The sequence below is a fragment of the Apteryx rowi genome, unplaced genomic scaffold (genome assembly GCF_003343035.1).
Source record: "Apteryx rowi isolate R43461 unplaced genomic scaffold, aptRow1 scaffold_62, whole genome shotgun sequence".
Taxonomy (NCBI): Eukaryota; Metazoa; Chordata; class Aves; order Apterygiformes; family Apterygidae; genus Apteryx; species Apteryx rowi.
In genome coordinates, this window is record NW_020450894.1 from 2,671,965 (window position 1) to 2,692,993 (window position 21,029).

At 40.0% G+C, this 21,029-nt stretch overlaps 1 protein-coding gene across 3 annotated transcripts in view; it reads left to right on the top strand.

Annotated features, from left to right (window-relative positions):
• The first annotated feature begins 862 nt into the window (after positions 1-862).
• Positions 863-21,029, top strand: part of DGKI (diacylglycerol kinase iota) — a 115,958-nt gene continuing 95,791 nt past the window's right edge. For all 3 annotated transcript variants that reach the window (XM_026083890.1, XM_026083891.1, XM_026083889.1), the window contains exons 1-8: positions 863-970; positions 7,702-7,776; positions 9,836-9,931; positions 12,105-12,187; positions 14,549-14,609; positions 18,249-18,362; positions 18,952-19,089; positions 20,286-20,364. In XM_026083890.1, the coding sequence (XP_025939675.1) occupies positions 878-970; positions 7,702-7,776; positions 9,836-9,931; positions 12,105-12,187; positions 14,549-14,609; positions 18,249-18,362; positions 18,952-19,089; positions 20,286-20,364 (739 nt within the window). In that variant the 5' untranslated portion in view covers positions 863-877. The remainder of the gene's footprint in view (positions 971-7,701; positions 7,777-9,835; positions 9,932-12,104; positions 12,188-14,548; positions 14,610-18,248; positions 18,363-18,951; positions 19,090-20,285; positions 20,365-21,029) is intronic.

The window sequence follows — 21,029 nt, forward strand, 5'->3', positions numbered from 1 at the left end:
AAGCAGAAAATTTTTTGGAAGTATTTTTAAAATGTGTGTGTGAAGATGAAATTCTCCCAGTTGAAGAACCTTCACTATGAATCTTGTCAATATTTTATTTAGGCTTGGTGTCTAAGAACTTTGAGGCTGAAGCAATGTATATGACCACCTTGAATTGGTTTAGCCTAGCATAGTCACCTGGCAAGTGTTACATGTGTCAAGTGTCTTGTATTCAGGAGGAATTTAATCCTTTTTCTCTTGCTTATTCCAGGGCTTTCAGCAGAAATTTTCCTTCCATAGTAAAGAGATTGTGGCCATCAGTTGTTCCTGGTGCAAGCAGGCGGTAAGTAGACCATACTTGGGGAGAGCAGTAGCAGCTTCTCTCAGTGGCCTCACTGTAAGCAATCTCACTTGTCCTGGCTCTCAGGGTTCCCTTTCTCAGGGATTCAGCCTTAGTTTTTCCCCTTCTGTTCCTTTCATTCAAAGATATTCCACAGTTTCTCCTGCCTGACACATGACTCTTCCTAGGAGAAGTCTTGCTGCACAATACTGCTGTTGGCTACCTCCTATTAACATCCTGCTGCTGCCAGCTGAGGGAGCCAATGGGCTCTTAATATATACAACTGTGTTAGCCTGGATTGTGGTCCAATGTGTGTTTAACTAGGGGCAGGTTTTTTGGTAGAAAGCATGGCTAAGAAGGTGAACTTTATTTCTACATTCCGAAAACTCCCATGGTCTAGAGGACTTGGAAAGATGGTGAAGTTTGGAACATTGCTTCAATTTTTGCACTTTTCATTTTTTTTCCTACCTCTCCGTGCTTCCCCTTCATCTTTCTTGTTCTTCTTATTGACTCTGCTCTTTTCTTCTCTTCCAGTTTCATAACAAAGTCACCTGTTTCATGCTACATCACATTGAGGAGCCATGTTCCCTGGGGGCTCATGCTGCTGTCATTGTGCCTCCCACCTGGATCATTAAGGTGAAGAAACCTCAGGTAACTGCATGCTGATGTCTGTTTCTGAAGCTGTATGGCTGTGCAGGACCAGCCTGGCTTCGGCTCTCAGTACTCCTCCACTAAGGCATGCCTGTTCAACCCTGTCTATATCCCTGAAACACAGCATACACTCATGGTGACTATGAACCTGTATCTTCCCGCCCTTCCATCCAGCCCTTCAGTAGGTTTCCTTCCTTTGCCTGTTTGGGACCATTAGCAACAAATAAGACTTTTGTTCTGAGCAGTCCAGGTCAGGTTTGTTCCTCTTATTGTGACTTCAGCTAGAGTGTACTGCAAGAAGTCCCCCGCGTTGTAGGCAGTCAAGCATGTTTCATTAAATAGAGCTGAGCAAACACAGGAAAAACTGTCCACAAACATTCACTTGAATTGTAGTAAGAATTGGCTGTGGTTGGACTGGCATCCATCTGAATTTGTCGTCAATGGACGTTTAAACAATCATGTTTTATTCACATCAGTGCTTGCTGAATTCCAGCGGTAATCCCACATGCTTATTTAGTTGCAGGTAATGAGGATTAGACTTTAAGGTTTTATAATGGATGTGATGAATTTTAGAGAAGATAATGCACTGATCAATGCAATAAGGAGAGAAGTTGTCCAAAAGAGAGCTGGCCAAAACACAAAAGGGGATTCTCATCATTCTTTGAAAGTCAGTTTTCACTCCAGGCTGAGCTGAAACAGATAGCCAAACAAACATTGAACGTATCAGGAAACCAGAAATGCTGGTAAAAGCTGCATTTAAGAAGCATTGAAACAATACTTTTCTGAAACAAACTGTCTTGGACATTGAAACTTCCTACTCACATATTCTTGTCATTTTCCGCCATTGACAGAAATTCTGGTTTTATCAAGCAGTGATGTGCAGTTCTTATGTCAGCACTTCAGTCCCTGGGAAATGACCCAGAGCTTTCTGGCTCTGTGTCCTGGCTGGCGGCAAGAAGCTGAGAAGCTTAGGCTGCAGACAAGGCACTAAGAGATACAGAGACTTCCTTCATGAAACTGGAAAATGTCCGAGTTAGGATGCTGGTCATTCTTTAGTACCAGTCTGGGGATATAACTGTCAGATTTTTGCGCAAGCAGTATTTCTCACAAACTTAATATTAAGGAACAAGTGAAAAGAAAAGAAAAAATATAGTGGAAAAAAAAGTATAGTGTAATTAAAAAAATCAGCCAAAGAGGCTGTTATTTCTCCTTTAGATCAAGAATCTCTGACAAATGATCTCTGTAGTTTTGGTATATTTTTCCATGCTCCTCCTCCTTCTGTTCGTTTTACTGCAGCCTCCTCCAGGGAAATTTTTTTCCTCTCTCATTTAAGAATCTGTCTGAGTCATCAGCAGGGACTTCCTCTCCTTAGCTAATTTTGAGCACCTATGTGGTATTTGCCACAAAAATGAGGCTTGCTCTTTCCCTGTGCCCTTAAAGGGACCATGCGGTCTATCAGTCTTCTTGGGTCTTTCAGGCACCAGGCTCCATGGCAGAGTGCCTGGAAGCTCTGCTTTGGCCATTAGCCACAGAAATTGTGACTTTAAGGGTCCGTGGTCTGGAGGTAGTTCCATGAGGTAGTTCCTCAGGCTGGAAACCACTAGGGCAGATTCACTAACTGTTGCAGTCCAGCCCTGGAAACTGAGTACCTTTAGGGTCCTTGAACTTCCTGCCTGCAGCATTGACATGGAGGCAAGGAGACTGAAAGCACCGAGTCCCTGACTCCTGGCAGGCTGAGACCCATACTTCGGAGGTGACAAAATATCTTTGGATCGAGGGTGTTTTGGACAAAGTATTTTGTGTGTAACAAATTGCAGGAAATTCTAACCACTTTCAAGTGCGGGGTGAGTGTCCTTTTTTCAACCAGACACTTCAACTAGCTTGTGTGTGGGAAGATGATGGACATCTCAGAACTCTAGATGGGATATGCGTCATATACTTTGCCTAAAGCTCCCTGTTCTAAGGAAGCATAAACCATGGCCTATGATGCAAAGGCCAGATATGTTTTTTACTGACTGTAATCTAATCATTTAACTTAACCCCACACGCACTGGGGGAGGGAGAGAACTGATCTGAGAACCACCTTCCTGTGGCCAGAGGTCCTAACCTCTTCCTAGAAATGATGAGAAAACTAAATTTTATTTTCACCCAGCATATTTCTAATGTATTTCTTTTTCAAATTGCTTAAGTCACCATTTTTTAGAAACCTTTCATATGCTTTGTAGCATATTTTCTTACAAAAAAAATATTGAATTTGGTATATCATTTCTGGCTTACCAAAAAACCTCTTTGGGACCAGCAATACATTGCAGTCACTGCTCTTTTAACCAAAATCAGGAAAAGAATATTACAAATACAAAATATTTTTAATAACAAGAAAAAAAAGCATAACAGTATCCATGTCTGAACTGATTAAATCAAAAGAAGTCTTTCTTGATACTTTTATTTTTAAGAAGAAAAATCTACACTTCTAATTTTCTGTTGATTTGGTAGTTGGCCAAAACAGGGTGCCCTCCTAATAGTATTTTTAGAGACTTTCTTTCATATCCATTATTTTTTCATTATTTTTTCAAATAATTTCTGATTAAAAAAAAAAAATTAGTTGACTGTAGCTCATGAAAATAAATTGCTCTTAAATAAAGGCTTAATGTTATGCTTAAATATCTGTTAGCTTTGTGAGTCATGAGTGGAGATAATGCACTTCAATCTGTTTTTCCCCCTCCCCCCCCCTTCAGTCGTATGACAAGTCCTTGAAATTCTTGGTCAGCAGCATGCAGAAACCTTCTCTTGAGTAACTGAAGCTTTAGATAAATCAGAATGATATTTAGCACAGAGGATGGGCTTGTTTCCATGAAACTTCTCAGCAGCAGCCAATGCAATGTTAGTTCTGGGGAATGCATCTTTTTTCTGTAGAAAATACTGTAGCACCTTGCAGTTTTCAGATTTTTGGCAGAAGACTACATATTGTTTTGTTTTAAAGAAATTCATCTCCCCTCCTACTGTTTCTGACCAGCTCTACTTCTGTGTATTATAACCCTCTTCACCCTATATACATGTTTGATGAACACTATCAAATATTCACTGCATTTAATTACAGAATAGAAAAAAATTCACAAATTTTTGAAAATTCATATAGTAAATAAATGTGTAAACAGCAATCTTTTTTTTGTATGTTTCACAATAAAAAAAAAAATTGGCTAGAAGCCTTTTTGTTATAAGTTATTTCCTCAGCTCTAATTACTCCCATTGGTCATAGGCAACTCCTGAACTGAATTCCCTATTCATATGAAATTGATTTTAGTGGTGCCTTCATCTTGTTTGTTCGTTGTTTCTTTTAAGTGAATAAGATGGCTTTTCGTAGCAAGATCTTGCCTTGATTTTTAATTTTTGTTTCTCTTTATTGTTTTAATTTTATTTCTCTCCTTTTTGGAAAAACAAAAATGTTTTTCTATGCTTATTATGTACCTGGGTCACCACCTTTCAACTATTGAACTTGAATAAAGAGCAAGCTTCCCCTCTGATTGCCAGCAACATCATGGTAGGAAAACATTATGCTGTAATTACTTAAGGACAAATCTCTGCTGACAATCCACATTCTAAATGGGGAGCTTTTGCTTCTTGCAAGCAACTGATTACAAGATGAAGAACATTCAGAATGGTTCAAATTGCTTTGGGATAGGTGGTAGCCCTGTATGTAATGATTGATTTACACGAATGGAAAACTCCCAGTACCTATTTCATGTTTTTCAGACCATGAGCCACTTCTGTGACTTCTTTACTGATTTCCAGTGTTTCTCTACAGTGTTAGCAGTACTTCAGTACTGGCTCTGATCTCCTGGAGTTCAAATCAATTCCCTGTCCCAGTCTACGAAAGCAGGACACTCTGACTAGTGGTCATTCATTACATGTGAGGCTTGGTAGCCTGAGCGTTGTTACCACAAGGAATGGATTTACTATGCTTGTGTTGTGGGAGAAAAGTAGATAGCAAAGAGAATCTGGCTAATGGGCTTACTGTTTCAGCCTGTCTTCTGTTGTTTGGGAAGGCAAAAGCAGTAACGGTAAATATGCCAGGTTTCTGTTCAAAGTGAGCAAGTATGGTGTTTTCTCCTTACCCCTCTCTGAGGAACTTCAAAAAGTGCTAGTGAGTATACTCCTAGGCATCTTTCTTTCCTTACTTGATTGCTGATGTCAGCTAGCTTGTCTGACTGTGGCTTGTAAACAGACAGAAGATGGTCAAGATTGACCTTCCCATAGAATGTTCATTATTTTCATCGTATGGAGCCCAGCATGCTAAATGCTTTTGAAAATGAAGGCTGAAATGCAAAGGAAAAGGGTGAAAGGGATCCACTGGATCTGCACATGATAGGTAGTCCATGGCCCTCACACTGCCCAACATTATACAAAGACTCCAACTCTTTTCTTCATCTAGCTAAGCTTGCTTAGAAGAACTGTAGTGACCGTGCCATATTACCAAAAATCTCTCTTTGAAGATGGCCAAATTGACATCCACAAAGGAGAAGTTTCCTTTCTAGAGGCAAGTTAGGATTTACATATGGTGCACACTTAAAGGTATGCTTTACTATCAAGTACTTTGCTGAATAACGTTGTGTTTTTGTAAAATATTCCTCTTGTTATGTGGACAAAGTAGTACACATCAATTTCTTTCATTTACCATGTGAAGATTGATGATTACTCTTGGCTGTTATTCTTTTGCATGTTTACAAAGAAAACCTGCATATATTTAGTCAGCTTTTTTGCCCTTCATCTGCTATAGACATGCAGTTGCAATTACTGCAGCAAAACTTTAGGTTCTCTTGACACTATAGATGTAGGTATGCTAAAAATCATGAGATAGCATAGTTGTAACAAAAATGCAGCATACTTTATTGCCTTTTGAGAGTGGAAATGAAAAAAAAGTCATAATCATGATGGAGGCCTAGACTAGAACTGTTTCTCTAATGTAGTTGTATGCCTCTTCCCATATCCACCCATAGGCAAGAAAGGAGCTAAGTTGTAATTGGTTTTAAAGACAACTACATTTAAACATTTTAAAACTATTTTTTAATGTAGGCAGGATTTTACTGACCTGCCTTTACTCTTTCCCTGATAAGAAGGGGCTTAGCTCCACTTCCCAGATCAGTTCAGTCCTTGTGGTTAATCATACTTTCAAGATCGCTCTTATATGTATCAAAGTAGGGAAGAGTAGGAGTCATTGTCTTCAGTATTTTCAGTAAGCAGTAAGGTATGAATATGTCATGGTCCACAAGGAAAGTTGAGAGGTGACAAAGATTGGGAACCTGTGCTCTACAGCAGTCTTTTCTTGGTTGGGGTGAAAAAGACAGCAGTCTTTTTAGGCATTTCAGTTAGATGCCTGCCAGGTCATGAGCTTTCTACATTTCTGGGAAGTTAGAGAAAAAACTAAACTCTGTATCTGGTGTGTCGTACTGAAGGTCTGAAATTCTGGAAATGGTTGTTAAGGATTAAGCAGAGAATCTAGTAAATGTTCTCATTAATGTGGTGATGGTGCTGTTTAGCAAGCTGGATTAAGTAAGGACAGATGTAACTGATTAATACTTCTGCTCATATACTTGCTGATCTCTGGTCATTTACTTTTTTTTTCCCCCCTCCTCTTTTAAATGAAGTATGCTTTTGAGTAAGGTCAGAACAGAAATTAAATTTTGGATGACGTGAGCGGATCTTGCTCCCTTCTTGAAGCCAGAAAAGTTCAATAAACTTCTAATTTGCTGTCTTACTGGATTTCCTGGTGGTGGCTAGACGAGGAGTTGAAATGCTGAGAAAATATTTACAGAGTTTCCTATATTACTAAATTTCAATCATAGGGCAAGGGGAAGGATTTCCTGTAAATATTTTAATTCAGTAACTGCAGTCATAAAAAAGCCCCCCTTTGGTTTGTTCTTATCATATCAGAACACTTTGTGGTTCAGTATCACTAAGCAGGCTATCACCAGTCTGGAGAATAGCCTTGATGCAAGTTCTGATTTTCTAGGTTCTGCAAAAATACAAGTAGTTTTACGTTTTTTTTCTGTAGATGAGCGACATTGTTGTTTAAAAAAAAAGAAAACCCCCCAGAATCCTTAAATGTTAACGATTCAGTGAGAGTTCCTTATCAGATGATTACACTAGCTGCTTGGTAGGCTGGAAGTGACTTTGCAGTGCCAGCATCATACACCATGGTGGCCTACGTTATGTTGAGTCATAATGGTCCAGAGCTAAAACTTGTTGTTTTCTTTCCTAAAAAAAAAACAAAAACAAAAAAACAAAAAAAAACATGAAAAATATCTCATTTATCATGTTTTTTATTACATCTTTATGCAGGGGGTCTCCATACCAGGAGACGAGCCTGATTGGGCAGGAGACTGGAGCCCCGAAGGGGAAATGGGCGTCTCCTACCCCTATTGGGAGGGTTGGCAGGTACAACATGTGGTGTTATGTGAGTCTATGGGAGCATCTGATCTTTTTCCCCCTCACAGCGTGGGAAAGTTTCCAGTTCCAAAGCACCAGTCTGGTCTCCGTGTGTGGCTTTCTCCATAAACGGTGGTGTGGAAGTGTAAAGCATGCAGCGCATGTGATTTAAATTTCGCGCATGTGCCAGATACTCTTATCATCCTCCAAGTGGACATGCATGGTAGAGCTTCATAAAGAGGCTCTGTCTGGGCCTGTCTTTTAAATTTTGTTTTGCTTTTCATGTATTCTTTTTCCTTTTGCTGTAGAACTCGTTAAAGACTTCAACCCGGCGGAAGAAGAGAACATCTTTTAAAAGAAAAACCAGCAAAAGAGGCAATGAAGTAGGTATTAAAGAACTCTGGAAATCAGGATCCTTTTGTTTAAATGTGTAAATATTCATTTTAAAGTTCAATTTTTTTATTGCCATTTTTAATATGTTTTTTTTTCCACTGGAAAATTCCACTTCCATGAACTTTTCATGGGAAGAGATAAGTTTTGATAAAACTCATTTGAGAAGTTTATTTGCTTGGTTGATTCTCCCCCCCCCCCMAAAAAAAAAAAACAAAAACAAAACAAAAAACCCCCCCACAACATACCAGACTTCAGAATGACCAGTGGCCTCATGAGATGGCCTTCACTTGGGGTGTAAAAGACTTGGATCAAATGCTTGGTTCCCTTTTGGCAGAGCGGGGGTGTGACGCTGGGTTTGTGAAATCCCTGATAAGTGCACTGACTGCAAGGGTCCTCTCTGGTTTGAGGGTGCTTCCTTCAGGAGATCTTCTGTTGTAAAGATTCTAAAAATTACAAGATAGATGTTGGGTCAGAGAGAGAAAACAAATGACTGGTTCTGTGGTCAGGTTTACCACCTAGGTGGTAGAGGACCTTGTTTCTAGTCCCTGCCCTAGTGGATTAATTACGTAGATGAAGAACAACAATCTCATGGGGAGAGATGGAGGGAGACTCACCTCTGCATAGCCAGAGCTTTCTTGTTATGGTCCTCTCTTGGGTGATGGGAGAGCTGCAGACCAGAGACTTGAGTCTGTCTGCCACAGCCCAGGTGAGCGCCCTTACTGCTGAGCTCTCTGGTGTCCCGTGGACATGGGGAGGGAGGAGAATGGTTTTCTCACTCTATTACTCCTTATAAAAACCTTGTTAAGGTACATGTGCAAAAGGCTGTGATTTGTGGCACATCTAACAAGACTGCAGCATGAGAAACAGCAGGCCACCACAGATTACAAAAGGGTGTACCAGTTTAAGAGGGTTGCTAACCAAGGTAGAAATTACCAGGGCAACCCTATCATAAATACCAAAGAAGGATGTAAAGTTAGCAAAGCTAGAGCCAATGGTAAACAGGTAAACATGCGGGCTCTTTATTTGGGAGGGGATGAGGGTGGTAAAGAGGAAGAGCTCTGGAGGAGAAAAGGGGGGAAAAAAAGGGAATATAAGAGGAAACAAATCATGTGACTGGGGCTGTTCAAGGTGTCTGTGAAGCTGCCCTATATCTGATCAGTGCAGCTTGGAATGGGATAGCAAATCTGTTGTTGCCCTGACCATATCTGCATCTGACTCACTTCTGCTGTTGGGGGAACCTGGCTGCTCTCTCTAATGTGAGTAAGGAAATATTCCTAAAATCCTAACAAATTTCCAGCATGTCTGGGTTTTATCCATTTGTAAAATAGAGGAGAAAAAAAAAAAAAGAGATCCAAACCCTCCCAAGTTCGAGAGTTATGGTTTCTGCTGAAAGATTAGTCATCTATATCTTTCGAAATACCTGCTTATATCTGCTCTTCTGTATATTCACATGAAGTTAAAGAAGCCACTGAAACTTCATTTCAAATTCATGAAAATCTACTGCTTATTGGCTTCTAAATTTATTTGGTGACTTTGTATTATTTCCTGCAAGTAGATATTCATCTCATTGACATAATACATGACATTCGTTCAAAGGAGGGAAGGCCAGCAAGGCCAAGCATTCAGATCTAGAGCAGATCATTTGTAACTAAGTGCTGATACTACTTGTCTGTTAGATGGAGTTCATGAAATAAGTAGTTTGTATCATTTTCTATTGGAAAACTTTTCATATTAAAAAATAGCAATTTATCTGACACAGTATTAGAGCTGGGTGAATAATTGTTTTGGGAGAAAGGATATTGAGGAGAAGTTTTTAGAAAAATAAATTTGGATCAGCATGAAGTGATTTTTTTTCCTTTTTATTTTCTTACTAAATTGTCTCAGCTGGATAAATTAGTCCCAGCTGAGCACCACATTAACCTGGCAATACTATTTCCAATACCTGAGGTAGTTTTGTCAGGGCTCCACAGTGCACTCACTATGTTATGCCAGGGAGACTTATTCTTTGTGTAATTTTTATTAAAGTTGTTTCTTGCTTCTATTCCTCAGGATAACAAAGGTCGGCCATTTGTGATAAAGCCTATCTCATCTCCACTCATGAAACCACTTCTGGTTTTTGTCAATCCAAAAAGTGGAGGGAATCAGGTAAGAACATCACCTGGATCCAGATAAGTTTTATTTTAACAACAGTGTTCCTGCAGATGAAAATAATTTTTGGTCAGTCATAGATACGGAGAGTTTTATGCAACTGAACTGCAGCCTCTTGGAAGAGGTGCTTGGTGTTGAATGGCCTTTCTACTTCAATGGGTACTTGAATCTTTGAGTAGTCATCTTCCTATTCTTGAAAGAATCTAAAATGGTGGTTCAGAGGTTTTTAGGAGACTTCATTTTTCCACAGAAAATGGAGATCCACAAAGAAGTCTCAGATACTTGTTTTATCCTACAAGTGATCTAATTTCACTCGGAAAGCCTCTACACATTTCTATGGCATGAAAAAAAAAAAAATCCCTTCTGGTCCTGTACTGTAAATCTGTATATACTGTAAAGAACCAAATTTCAGTGACTAACATAGTCTCAAAGGCATACTTCTTTCTTAGGGCTCTTGGAATTAAAATTTATCCAAGTGAATGTTTTCCAGATTAGTTTTGCTGCTTTTTGTTTACCAACTAATCTGAGTGCCTTTTAACAGACAGGGCCTTCTAGCTGAAAAGAGAAGATTGATGTAGGATATAACAGAAGCCTAGAGAGCATGGAGAATAGCATAGCTGCTGTTCACTTCATCTCCTGGTACAAGAATTAGGGAGGGTGCCAAATGAAACTGCTAGGAGTTGGACTCAAAATAAAGAAAAAAAAGGTGCTTCTTCCCACAGTGTGCAACTACTTCAGCTGTGGAACTCCTTGCCATGGGATGCTGTGGATGCTAAGAGTTTACATGGATTCAAGGGGAGATTTGGAAGAGAAGAGAAAACCCTGAGGGTTGCCAAACTCCTGGAACCCCCCCACTCTGGGCTCAGGACTTCTATGAACTGCAAATAGCTGGATACCTTCCTAAAGGAAGCACCACATTGGTTTTCTCTGTTCTTATTCTTTTTTCTAGGCACTTTGCTGTTCTTCTCAGTTCTCCACTTAGGGGAAGCTGTCAGATATGTCAGACAGAAGAGCCCTCCTTAAGAAGGGGAAACTAATGAAAAAGAAATGAGGGAGAAGCAAGTAATTATAGCAACAAAGAATGAAAAAGGGAAGGTCAAAAGTTAATAAAACATAAAAATGGTGAATGATGGGATGCAGAGCAGAGCACCTCCAACAGTGCATGCTGCTCCCTGAAAATGTACAAGGAGTTAGTAGGCACTGCCCACTGGTACTCTTGCCTGCAGGCATCACAGGACAAAGAAGTGTAGATAGAATCAAATTCCTTTGGGAAGGACTGCAGCCAGCTACACATGGCATAAAGACAGACATCTCTGTAGAAGGACCATGACTTGGTTTTAATTGCTCTGTGAACATAACCTCACATGTTGCTCCATCAAAGATTTCCATCTTGCATCCCCTGGGCTATGTCTGAAATGTATTTTTGAATTACTTTGGAGTACAGGCTGGCCCAATGGGGTTCTTAGCCAACTTCTGCTAGTAAGAGATCCTGCCACTTCGTGTCTGGGCAGAACATGAAGGAAGAGAATTGAGTGTGTGGAATATAAGCCCTAGAGTTTGAGGAGGCAGAAATTATCTCTTCAGGCGATGGGTTGGCCACATTGCACTGAGGGGACCATTGGGGCAGCTGTAGCCCATAGAGTCCTTGATTTCTGCTTCATGAGATGGTAGAGGGTTACGGTTATGAGTATTCATAGTGGTGATGGTGAAGGTCACAGCAGTGTCATGCCTTGGATGTTGGGCAGGAGGCTGTTCTGCATGATGGTGACTTTGTCCAGAAGTCCATTCAGCTCCTTTCTGTTGTGGATGGTAGGCTAAGAATGATGTGGAAGAGCAGAGGTCTCTTCTTGCAGGTTACTGTGGGCAGTGAACCTTTGGTCTGACCCAGAATTTCTGTTCTTATGAACCATTAGTCATCTGTGTTGTTAAATTTAGTCTATATGTAGACATGTGTGCCCTTTGCCGCCCCCGGACTGGTGGGTCACATGACAATTCTATAGAGCAGTCATCTGCTATGACTCTTTATTTTTTCTTTTTCTTGCTTTATGTTTGCTTTATAAAGCACAGAAGAAAGAATGGCAGTCTGAATGCAGTGAATAATAAATAGTATTATTTCTAATAATCATTAACTTACTCATAATTTCTTTCCTTCAATTTTCTCTCTTCCCAGGGCACCAAAGTTCTCCAAATGTTTATGTGGTATTTGAATCCACGCCAGGTCTTTGATCTCTCTCAGGAAGGGCCAAGAGATGCGTAAGTTCTCAAGCCTTCAGCACTGCAGATCATAATTCTTTTCTTATCAGCAAAGCAGGCAAAGGGCTTTTAGACTGTACTGATGCTGATAGGCCTAGGTTTTCAGAGCCAAATGGTGATTCAGGACCTAAGTTTCAGATATATTTAAACCTATGCCAGTTTCTGTCCTTGCTCAGTAAAAGTCTTAAGTATGTGAGCGGAGAAGAGAAAGCTTAGGAGGGACCTAACAGCAGCTTTCCAATACCTGAGGAAGTTATCAAGAAGATGGAGCTAAGATCTTTACAGCAGTGCATGGTGGGAGATGTAGAAACAGTGGACATAAATTGAAACCAGAGATGTTCTGACTGGATATAAGGGAAATCTTTTTCACTGTAAGGACAGTTAAGCATTGCAACAGTTTGCCCAGAGAGGTTGTCTTCATCCTTGGAGATTTTGAAGTCTTGATTGGGTAAATCCCTGAATAACCTGGTCTGAGCTCAGAGCTGACCCTGCTTTGAACTGGAGTTGGACTACAGACTCCTGAGGTTCCTTCAAACCCAAATTGTTCTGTGATTCTATGATTGACTGTCACAAGTTAGCAGGTTTTCTTCTGAATAGGGAGTTTTTTGGTTTTTGTTTTTTCACTTTCTTTATTCTGTTGTCTGCATTTTGGAACTTATGGCCTCAATACACCAGTCGAATACATTTGTGAGTGGCAACTTTCATGCTCTGTTATTCAGGTATGATCTTTCAGGTCTGCCAAGGAGCACACTTTACTGGTCAGAATTTGTTGTTCCCTGTGTTAAATGGCTTTGGGGAGGACCCAAAGTAAGTGACAGAAGAGAAGACAGAGGATGTTACATGATCTCCTCAGAGACTGCTATTCATATTGTAAGTAGGTAGATGGAGGATGTTTTAAGAATACTCTTTCCAAGAAAAGCAGGACAAAGCTGTAGAAGCACAGGCCATCCTTTGGTACAAAATCACACATTAGTAACACATTGCAGTGTCTTTTTCAGAATTACTGCTTTAAAATGTGCATTTTTGCACATTTAATCAGACATGCATGTCTGATTAGAAAATCTGAAAAATGTCAAATGTGGATCACGGGGTACTAGGCACCAAGAGAAGGCTATTGCATAGGTGATCAGATTCACCTAACCAAAGAAGGAGGTTAATTGAACTTCCTTATGCCTAAATCTCAGCAGGCCCTACAATATGCAGATCCTGTACTGCCTGACCATTCCCTAGTGGTTAATCATTACAATGGGCTAAAGATGCCCACTGATTTCCATATACGACAGCAGCATGCAACTGTCTGCTTGCTTAGTAACTGACTCAGTTTACCTGGGCAATAGTTAAGTGTGAGCATTTTTGATGGGAGGACCAGTCTTTAAAGGGCTGATTCTCATTGCTAAGGGTTAAGAGACTGTCCTACATTTGAGATGAGAATATTTGCTTTGCTTAAGTGTTTGTTCAGTGCTGCTTTCACAAGGTAGGCAGTACAAAATGGATAGTAATCATGTAAAATCACATCTCCTGTATAAGGAAAGTCCAAGTATTTGCTATTCGTGCTTTCAGACCACCCAAGCCTTTTTTCCTGCCAAAAGCCCTCCACTGCTACTCTCTTCATGATAGAAGCTTTAAAGTAGCTGTATGGTTTTTCAGAGTTGTGTAGCAGAAGGAGGATCAAGCCTCAGTTCATTAGGCTCTCAACATTTTAATGTATCCCCTTTATTGGGATATATTTCATTATGGCTCTCTTTCATGCCACTGAAAGAACAGGTTTTTAATCAGTGTTTTTTCTGGCTTTCCTGTTGGTACCTTAGATCAGATGTCCAGAGAAAGAGTTTTATTAGATGTTATTGCCTTGCATGATATTAGAGAAGTACAATTGCTAGTTGAAAGAGCTTGTAATATTCTGCAGGCTTCAGAAATGGTGGCTCAGCAAATCCTGACCAGCAATACCCAATTTTGTTTAAAAAAATAAAAAATAAAAAAAAATCAACATTTACATGTGTTTGTTTTAGGATAGGAGGAAAAAAAAATTGAAGGATTTGTCATCTCCAGAGCAAAATATAGCCTAACCGCAGAGGAAGGTCCTATTTTACTTCCTGGCGGATGTGTATGTGTGGGTGTGCAACACATGGAGAGGTGGGAAGAGCCCCCCGAGAAGAGCGGCACTGCTCTCTGCGAGTGTCCCCTTCAGCGCGGAGGCTCTCGGTGACACCAACGCTTTCTATTTCTCCCTAAATTCCTAAATATTTCAGACTGAAATATGTGGTGGTTACACAGTCACTCAGCAAAAGGCATAAAAAGTGCCCCCCCCATCACTGTACTGATTTTTTTTTTTTTAATTTATTTTCCCTTTCCCCCTGCCAGGCTGGAGCTGTACAGGAAAGTGCCAAACCTGCGGATCCTGGCCTGCGGTGGGGACGGGACGGTAGGTGGCCGGCACCTGGCAGCCCATGTGGTGGTCATCGCCAGGAGGTGAAATTCCTCCTGTAGCCGTTTGAAGAAAACCCACACAGTCATGGGTTTCCCACCTCATGATGCACGCAGTGCCGGATAACATACATTACACCTGTGAAATCTACATTTTTTTTTTTTTTTTCTGGGTGATCTGGCCTACCTAGTGATGGGTCCAGTTCCTTGTGTCAGTCCTGCTACCGGCTCCTTGTAGTCTATACACTTTATGCATTAAGTCTCGGTACAAATAAAGACCAAATTTGCTGGCTTTCTCTCATGATTTGCTGAGAGTTTAGTGGGTAAAGCCAGTGGCTGGATGTCATTACATCGTAGTTACTACTCCATCCCTGCTGTTATCTCCCTGTTTGACCTCAGACATGATGGTCTCCTCTGTGTCTAAGCTTCCCAGCTTTCTTTACAAAGCATCTTCAGGGAGGGATATCACAGTGATCATAATGCCAGCCTGAGATCTGGAAGATCCAGGTTCAGTATTTTTTTCCTGCTGAATTCCTGTTAAATCTTGGATAAGGTAAGTAGGGTCAGGTATTTAAACACAGATTCAGGTACCTTCAGATGTAGACAGGCTGTAAGGTTCAGGGCCTTCATGCATTTCCAAACCAGATAAGTGACTGCTAGCCATAGTTGCAGTCCCATGTTGCAAGTGATAATGGAGGAATTACAGTTTCATTACTCTTGCCAGTTCTTAGGAATACATTGTCAGTCTCACTCTGTGCATTTGAGTGCCTAAATACAGTTGAAAATCGAACCTGTAGTATCTGCGAAGCTCAGTTCCCACCCCAAAACACCTCTGATAATAGTTGTAACCAGAATTATGGCAAGGAAAATGCATTACTGATTGTGAAGGACTCAGATATTGTATGAAAGAGCCATATGGCTAGCTAGGTTAGATATATGTTGAAATTTAAGGCACCAGGAGCCTATTCTTAGGGAGCTAAGCCCACCCTCCATCCATCTCTGCTTGAATTATTGGGGGAATCATCCTGTTTAGCTGTGGATTCCTTTAAAACCCGAGATGTAGGAATTATTAATACCAGTGCTTTCTCTGCAAAGGTGAAAGAAAAATGTTATTCAACTACTGTCTTGCTGTTACTTGGAACAGTAAGATATTACTGTTATTGGGAACATTACTTGACCTGTAAGGTCTCAAGACCTTTTGGCAGGAGATATAACTACAGCAAAGAGAGAAGACATAGTTATGACAAAAGTCTCCATGTGAGGGAGAAAATATTTAAATAGGAGATAGTCTAGAATCTGAAAATATTAATATAGAAATGAATGCAACTGCATTGACACTTACCATCCTTTGTTAAGCAAAGGAAAAAACAATGCAAGCGATAGGTGGCAGCACCTTCTCATTAGTATGACCAGCACTCGCTATTACCTTTGCTGCTGGTGCTGAGTTTGAAGCAAATTAATACTTAGTTATTCCCAAAGCCATTACATCTAGAAATGAAAAATCTGGCTCAAATGGACTTAGTGAATATTCAATGAGACCAGATGTTACCTTGCGTTATTGTGGTGCATCAGAACTTATTGTAACTTTTTCATCATCTTGCTGTTCTTTTCCAGGGTGTAAGTGGAAAGCTTTGTTTCCGAACAACTGGTAGCTTTCTGTTTACAGGAAAATGACAATCTTTGTCATCCCTGATTATGAACATAATATACAAGGTTTAGAAATAGCCTCAAGTTAAATAGCTATGTTGTAAATATACATGAGTAATTTGCAGTTTCTCTTTATCAGTTAAAAGCATTTACAAAAGTGGTTAGTGTTGTAATGTTACCTGTACCAGTGGGAGACTGAGGCACAGATGTACAGATTAATTCAGAGGCACTGTCAAAGGGCTAATGAAAAAGGGCTTTGTAGGAAGTCATGGCACCAGTGAAGTCATTGGTGAATTTTCCAAAGCCTTTCATGGGCCGAGGTACCATTCTAGGGGTTCTTTACTCTGTGTCCTGTTCTCAACACCTAAAGATAGATTTTTGAAAGGTAGAGGATTACTTACCTCTGAAAATCCCTTTAAGGACTGGACTTAGTCCTATCATGGTGCCTGTGATAGGCTTAAGTACTTTTGGTGGAATCCAAGTTCATGAGAGAGGTGATTCAGATGACTGTTGTCAGACAATGGGCTCTAACGTGGGATCACATCCCAGATGAATGCTTTACTAATTGGACAACTGGTTAGGATATATAACTCTGATAAATGCTGTTTATACAAAATTAAGCTTCTCCATGAAGAGACTTGGAGAAAGAAGTACCCTAGACTACCAAATAGGCACGTGATTGTTATATCTATCAGGCCACCCCTTTACAGTCCTTCAAATTCTAAGTGCTTCCTAATACTCAGATTATTCTGGGTACCTTTCATGAACCTCCACTTTCATCCTGGTATGGGGTGGGAATCTATTTGAAATCATATTAATGTTTGTCATGAGAGAAACATCCTGCCCAGCTGCAGTCAGATTTCGGTTTTATGTCTTATTTAAAAGCTCACATTTTCAATAGAGACTGAATCTTACCTTTGAACACTGGTGTCAGGACAAAAAAATAGGACAATTTTACCCTTTTATATTTATTTTAATTCATTATTTAAAAATGCAGCACATTCTCTCTTTTTTTGGTAAAGGTAAGAAATAATTTAGGAAATAGTGCTTTTTCTTACAGCAAAAATTTCAGTTGTAACAAGTTTGAGAACATTTTCAGCAACACTTCACTTACCCTTTGGAAATTGCCATTTAATGAAAGCCAAATATTTTGCAATAACTTGTTCCTTCTGGCTAGATTTCTATTTAAAAGTTTCCCTAGTCCAAAATAGGAAAAGGAAAGAGAACCATTGCTCTAATATAGCCAATAGTTTATGATGCAGAAGAACTAGATTCACCTTCCAACCCAGAGCCTTCAGACCTGAGCATTAGAGTTCAATTTGTCTTTTATTCTAGTTCAAAATACATAGATGCTTTATGCTTTACACAAAATGAAATAATTCAGCCTGGGGGAACAGGAGACCTGGGGGCAAGTCCGTGCTTGACTTGATCTGGGCCCTGCTTTCCTTTATTGCAGGCTGTATCCTGAGATACCATGCTGTTCTAATATCTCTCTCAAGTCTTTTTCATGAAAGTTCTCAAAAGTTTTAGTTTCCTTTTAACATAAGGGCCATTTAAAACTTTTGTCTTGAAGCATCCATAGTATTTTTCACCCACCTTTGCATACAGTATTTTTCAGAGCAATATTTAAGCAGCCCTGTAAATACTGGGTGTAATCCTATGTGTTTTTGTTTTCTGCTTAAAGGGAGCACAGAAGTTAACGTTTTCTCAGTATCTTTCTGTGCTTTTAATGATAGCCAGTTTTTACATCCCAGAGCTTATGCTTGCACAGGAGCTTCATGAAGACTGCTGTACATGTTTTCTGAAAGGTGAAACCTCAGATGTGCAGCAGAGATGTAGAGTAAAATTTCAAATATCCTAATTTTTCCATCTTCCTTTTGTTTTACTTGATCTCTGTGTGGTGGGGATACAATCAAAATATGCCTTTTTCTTTTGTTCTTTCCCTTTTTAATGTTCTTGGTATTAGTTCTTTGCATTTCCTGTTTTATAGGTGGGCTGGATCCTCTCCATCCTAGATGAGCTGCAACTTAACCCCCAGCCTCCTGTGGCTGTCCTTCCGCTTGGCACTGGGAATGACCTTGCCCGCACCCTCAACTGGGGTGGGGTAAGCACTGACTTGGGTACCATTATGTGTGGCCTCTCGACTTGCTGCTCTAATTATTAGTTGTGTAGTAGGGTGGAACTTCCTTTCACTAAAATAGCAGGTAGGACTGTTTCAAATGTCTGCTTCAAGCACCACAATTTGGTTCAGTTTGCAGTTTGGTGTCTTGAATTCATGACAATGTAATTGTTGTAATGGAAGTGTGGATAAGTGTATCTGATTTGTATTTCAGGCCGAATAATGAGAAGGATATGTGTGCTTTTAATTTAGGCAGTGTACAGTTTAAACTATTTCTCTGCATTTATCCTTGGCTATACCACTGGAGTTATTCCAGGCAAGGAAAAATATACTTTGACTTCCTCTCCTCCTGGTCCTACTGTGCCTGTGCAAGACTTGTATACCTCAATAGTAGTTTGTCAAAATGCTTGATATATAAAAATTTAGGAACATTTTTGAGGTGTTTTTAGGAACATTTGATCTGATGTTTTAGTTCTGTGTGAAAGGAGGGAGGTCTGACAGATATTTGGTGAGTGACTTGCTTTGCTTTGGGTGCCTGTGGCTGATGCCCTGGTGACACTTATTCTGCTGCCAGGGTTACACAGATGAGCCAGTGTCCAAGATCCTGTGCCATGTAGAAGATGGGACCATTGTCCAGCTGGACCGCTGGAATCTCCAGGTTGAGCGCAACCCTGATTTGCCACAGGATGAGCTGGAGGATGGGGCGCGTAAGGTTAGAGTCTTCTTTTTCCCAGGGGAGAAAGACTAGAGGATGCATAAGAGCATATCTTTGGAATATACCATAGGATGCATCAGTGGGAAGCTCTAAAACTCTTTCATTTTCTAGTTGCATCTCTTCCTCCTGCTCTTTTCATATGTCAACACTTCTAGAGGTATATGCAACCTAATGCATACCAGCCACTTGTTGTTGTTTATAACTCTCAGACTTTGTGTATTTATCCCCAAAACGAAATCCTGGCAAAAATGTTTGGATATCATCTGAAAGGTCATTGTTTTTCTCTAGTTAAGCTGAGGTAGCAGGAGAAGCAACCCTATGACCAGCATCCATTCCTAAATTACAGACACATCGATGAGGATGTAGAAGTATATTCCTTAGGAGTCTACTAGTGGATACAAACTGTTTCTTGTTTTACAGCAAAGGATGGTGTAGTTTTGGATTTTCCTTCTCTGTGGGTCTCTATATGCCGCTGATCTCCATTAGGTTGAGAGTTGAAGAATGGGAAAATCTTTATGGGAGGGGTCACATTTACACTGATCTGTCATTTGAACAGATGATGTTGAAAGTGTGGTGTTCATCAAAAAATGATTCTGTGAAAACAGCTTCCAGTAAATGTAAGAATCTAACTTTCCTCTTCTTGGTTATAGTTTCTAGCTTATGTATTGGACTCTACCATTCTCTCTCCACACCTCTACTGGGCCAGTGCAGTGATGAACAGGCCAGATGTGTGCTTCTCTGCCTCATGCATCCTCAATGGAATTAGGGTTCTTTGTCCAGGACTTCTTTTGCTACTGGTTATATGAAGCAGGAAGAATACAGCTTGACTTTCATATGCCATGCCGAGCTTGTAGTGCCAGCAATTAGGAAAATCTTTGTATTTACATATGAAGTAGAGTGGCATTATGGGAAATCTCAAAGAGAAAATAAAGAACCCTGTGATGTTGTGTTTAGAGATACTTATATGGTCATAAAACACTGTAGATATATTTGTGTTCTTTAGGCTTTTGCATTTGATCATCTTTCACAAACTGTTACTAGCTTTCATAATGGCTTTGTGCATATATTTTCCCGATATATTCCATTTTCTTCTTCTTAGCTTTTCATGAGATGACAGGTTTAAAGTAGTTAATTCCTGGTGTGCCATGGAATATTTCATGTGTGTCACATGCCTTTCTGTTTTCCAATTACAGCTTCCACTCAATGTCTTCAATAATTACTTCAGCCTTGGATTTGATGCACATGTTACACTGGAATTCCATGAATCTAGAGGTAAGAGGAGCTTTTTATTTCCTTAGCCTTGGGAATGGGCAATTATTTTATGAATTGCAAATGGATTTGGATTTAACAGCCTGTTGCTTATAATTCAGAAGGAATTATGCTGGAACATAAAAATCCAAGATACAGACTGTAAGCTGTGAAGTGATTGTATCCTGGGTTTCCAAGGGACTTATAAAGTCATACTTGGGCAAATATGTCCAATTTTATGCATAATATTGCTGAAGGACATATTGGATAAATATAGAATGTCTTGGTGATCTAAAAAATGAAAAAAAGTACAAGGAAAAAGATGATTCACTGGAAGAAAAGGGCTGAGGGGAGCTTTCAAAGTTTTTGAACTTCTAAAGGATGTATTAAGTATAGATAGAGAGGATGCTGATGCTGAGACAGAATTGTCGGAGTAAGAGCATAAAGAAAATCAAATGCAAGTCAGATGTAAGTTTTCCCAACAATGTAAAGGTTGGGGGAGGAGAAAACCTGTGAGGTTGTGGAAGTAGGAGAGTAGCGGGAGGATAATCACATTCTCAAATTGAACAGTTGCTACCTATGGATGAGTACAGCATGGTATCATTGAACTTGGTGCAGGCCCAGAGTGTATCTATGTAAATGAAAGGTTTTAATAGAGTTCAAAAAACTGTCAGGTGTTCTAGCTGTTG